The sequence below is a fragment of the Aureococcus anophagefferens genome (genome assembly GCF_000186865.1).
Source record: "Aureococcus anophagefferens unplaced genomic scaffold AURANscaffold_20, whole genome shotgun sequence".
In the NCBI taxonomy this organism is placed as follows: domain Eukaryota; class Pelagophyceae; order Pelagomonadales; family Pelagomonadaceae; genus Aureococcus; species Aureococcus anophagefferens.
This window is the reverse complement of record NW_008705580.1, coordinates 708953-713183: the sequence shown is the minus strand read 5'-3', so window position 1 is coordinate 713183 and position 4231 is coordinate 708953. Positions and strand designations below refer to the sequence as shown.

Below are 4231 nucleotides of genomic sequence, written 5' to 3'. Positions count from 1 at the left end.
TATTAACCGTACTCCGCTCCAGGACCTTCCCGCATGCTAACAAACCTCTCTATCTCTCTAAGATAGCTCCCAAAATTTTGGTGGCGTGCTCTTTGAGGCTATTGTGGGCTCTTGCACGTGGTGCATCCCGTGGCAACATAACGTCGGGCCTGTCGGGGATGCCGAATTTCACTGGCAGCTGCTGGCGGCCGACTCGGAACATATTCGAAAAGAGCTGAGGTGGCTGCGCCATCCAAGCGCGGTCTGTCGGCCTTCATTCTGGCACCCTTAATTGAATTGAGCTCAGCACCCCTTCGACGGAGGAGTTCAAAGTTTACCTTGCTTCAAGTGGACGGAAATCGTACAAAACTGCATCGTTCTAGGGCGCTTATCCAGGGGGGATCGTTCGACCGACGGATAACCTGCGATGATGTGATGCGCCTGCGCCGCGCCGTTTTGCGCTAGGTGGTGCACGAAAAGCGCGCGCGCTGCGCCGGACAGCGACGACGGGGTTCGAGAGCGCAAAAATTCCTGCTGGCAGCCTTCTGCGGCGAGACTGTCGATCACTGCGACTGCGGGGCGCGCCCCCACTCGATCTTTGCATCCCCGGGTTCATATACCGTGATAGCGGGCATGGGGCAACTCATCACCGCTCTACGGTCGCCCTGCGACTGAATTAGGTACGAAACTCCCCCGCGCGCGACGACGACGACGGCGGCGGCGGCGGCGGCGGCGGCGGCGGCGGCGGCGGCGGCGGCGACGACGACGACGACCGACCAACCAACCGACCGACCGGCCCAGAAAATAGGTGCCAGGAACTCGCCGTGGACCCAGGGGAAGGCACCCGAGCCCCCCCGAGTACGCCCAAGTAGGATTTGATCAAAGTTTACCACCCCGTACCCCGGAGCTCGCGATCGAGGTCACTCCGTCCTGAAATACGCGCCCCCCGTGGCCCTGCTGTATGTGGTGCGCGGCGGCGAGGTGAGAGCCTCTGTTTTAACGCGTCCCGGCGGCTTCGGCGCCAATTTTTTTCTCTTTTTTTCTCTTTTTTTCCCCTTCTTTTTCTCTTTTTTGCCCCTTGCCAGCATGAAAAAAACTTGAATGCCGCTTTTTCTTATCTCACATCTAGCGAAGGCTGCCCTGGTGTTAACCAGGCTGATTGCCCGCGCTAGTGACCCTAGGCTACTAGGCGAGAGCGAACAGCAACATCTACCTAGTATTTAGCTGAAAAGCCTCCGAGTCACAATCCTTTGACAATGTGACTTCAACTTACGACCCGTGGTAATTCCGTGGTAGGCGCCTGGAGGACGCAGCATAATCTAGCATAGTAGCTCCGGAAATTCCCTGTCGGCGTGGTCCTGTGGAAGAATCTAACAGCCTTGTTATGCCAAGCCTGGGTCTAGAATGGACCGGCGCTCTAGCCCCGGCTTATGGTGCCGATGGCCTATTAGAACCGGGCAAACCGGCTCGGGGGCTATTTTGAAAGTCCAGGGCACCGACCCTCGTACATTAAATCTAAAGAAGTCACAGAGCCGCAAGCATGAACAAAAATAAGGGAGATTAGCATCGGCTTATCTCCTTGCGTACAAAAAAGGCTGTTGTCGGACTCCGGATAGACACGCACATCACTGTTTCTTTCTTGCATGATGGAGATGCCCCCAAGCGCTGATAAAGAATCAAGGCGCAGACTCAACGCGCAGACAGACCGAGATTTTTCCTCGCATGAGGTCTCTGGGCAACGACAGATCCCAATGTCACAAGGCGCGTTAGTCCTTAATCTCATCTTCGACACCATGGTCAGGAGGTGCCTGGCGATGAAAAGCCCGGATTTCACCGTATAGCATTCTTTGTAGGCTCTTCTTGTTTAATTTTGTCGTCTCAACATCATCAATCTTGACATGAAAGTCTGCATCTTGCTCAAGCTCGTGTTCACGGAACTCCTCGATGTATTTATGCTGAAAAACATCGTGGAGGGAAATACGCTTCTTCGGATCAAATACGAGGATCAATGCGAGGAGGCTGAGGGCATCGGTATTGTTCACATTATGGAATTTGGTTTTAAGGACTTGAGGTCTATAGTCGGGGAGTTGTAGCATGAAATTCATCGCATTCTGGTTGGAAACAAACCAAAGATCTTCCTGCAGTGGGCGACCCAACATTTTTACAATCAACTTGAGTTGGTGAATGTAGTCATTACCGGGAAACACCGGCTGCAAAAGAAGCATTTCGCCAAATATGCAACCAATTGACCACATATCAATAGCCTGGTCGTAGGCGTGGAAGCCGAGCATGATCTCGGGCGCTCGGTACCACCTAGTCACGACGTATTCTGTGTATTCCTGCTGCTCCGTGCTCGCTGCCTCTGGGGTGGGTTGCATAATTGGCAGGCCCTGCGTTGCTGGTGCATCCTCTATTGCGTCTTTCTGGCCAGCGGTGCCGCGTGCAAGGCCGAAGTCACAAATCTGTAAATTGCACGTCTGGATGTCAATGAGTAAGTTTGACGGTTTTAGGTCACGGTGTAAAACAGAAGCTGAGTTGATATAGTTCATGCCCGCTACGAGCTGATAGAGCAAATACTGCATTTGCTCTTCTGAAAGTTTCGTTTTGGAATAGAGGATCTTCTGCAAATCTGTTGACATGAGTTCAGTAACTATATACAAATCTTCGAAATCCTCGATGTAAGGAGGTTCCATTATGTCATATAACTTGACCACATTGGGGTGATTGAATTGGCGCATAAGCCTCACCTCCCGGAGCATACGCTTGGCATCTACCATGTCCTCGAAGGCGCTCGCCACCTTTTTGATCGCAACTTGCTTACCAGAAGACACCTAGTAAACATTCGATGCTCTATGTTCGCTGAGATATGTAGTTGACGCATGATGAGCGCATCGTCTGCGGCAACTACAAATCCATACGCACCAGAACCGACCTTCCGTAATAGCTTATACCTAACCTCCATATTTAGGTGCAAATTTGCATAGAGACCCGACTCCCGTCGCTATGTGGGTGCTAGTGTGCTTTGGGTCCACAAACCAATTGGTCCCAGAAAACTAAACGAGGACTCCTATGGGAAATAATAATAGATCTCGTACTCACGTGAACCATCGTCTGACTAATGGCCATAGAGATACAATCACGAAAGCATTTCATCCATTTTTCTCGGTCTTCTAGCGTCTCCGCAGCAACTTTGAGAGCACGACCTGTGAATCCATCGTTTGTTCATTTCCGTCTAATACAACTCGGTGGCGATGCCTTTTAAGATCACTTGGAAAGCGTGAGGTTTGCCAAGGAGGAGATCTACTTTTGTGTCTGATGTCAGCTCTAACGTGGCCCGAGCATCACCATCGGTAGACTTGTCCTTGAAGTAGACAAGCTGTGCGGGTCGGGTTCCGTTCTGGTAGAGGATGAAGTATCGCTTTTGCCATCGCATGCCGCCCTTCTTTTGCATGGTTCCTTCGCATTTGATGTCTTCCGTGGCGTAATGCGACATTGAATTTTACGTAGTGCTCGGGGAAGGAGCAGATCTCTCGTGTTTGGTAGGTCAACTTTGTCCAAATGAAAGATGGCGGCACCAACGGAAATCCGCAAATCCCATGAGGGGAGCAAGGTGGAAAGCAAAACCTTTTGAGGCGCCAGCCGCGCGGTCGGGACCATCTGCGTTAAGCTAGCCGCGCCGGGATATTAGTCGGGTCGAGTGGGGCCTAAAGGGAGGCTAGAGACCGGAAAAATTCCGCGCGCGTCTACCCCCTGCTGGGCGTATCTTGTGCCGGCACAGTGTGCCGAGAGAGATTTCTACATTCATCTTCAACTACGACATCCTACAAGGTGGCTGCGTTCTGCACTGGGTCACCGCATTAGCAAGCTGAAAAGCAAAACTTTTTGAGGCGCCAGCCGCGCGGTCGGGACCATCTGCGTTAATCCTTTGATCATGCAAGGCACATGTCTGAGAATGTGTCCATTTTTCTTAATAGTCTCCAGGAGGTTTCGATAGTGAACGGGCGATTGGTGCGTGGGGCTGAGAATAGCGGTAGCATTCTGCGAGGGCACTGCGCTTACTTAAGGGCTGCCGCCTACCTCAAAGCACAGGTGGCTCCAGCCTCTAGCGAGGATAGCTTTGGGTTGGAGGAACACTTGCGGAAGGCGACAACTGCGAGGTCTGATGAGCAAGCAGCGCGGGAGGCCTTGAGAGACGATTCGGCTGAGCCGCAGCCACGTGGACCAGAGGACCCTGTGCTCCGGGGATCCTCAG

At 52.5% G+C, this 4231-nt stretch overlaps 1 protein-coding gene across 1 annotated transcript; it reads right to left on the bottom strand.

Annotated features, from left to right (window-relative positions):
- Window positions 1–1745: 1745 nt before the first annotated feature.
- AURANDRAFT_30303 (hypothetical protein) lies at window positions 1746–2804 on the bottom strand (the record flags this gene model as incomplete). The annotated part of the gene is made up of 1 exon (XM_009041331.1): window positions 1746–2804. A coding segment is annotated over one exon (1059 nt), but the record flags the coding sequence as incomplete, so codon positions are not given.
- Between the last annotated feature and the right edge of the window lie 1427 nt (window positions 2805–4231).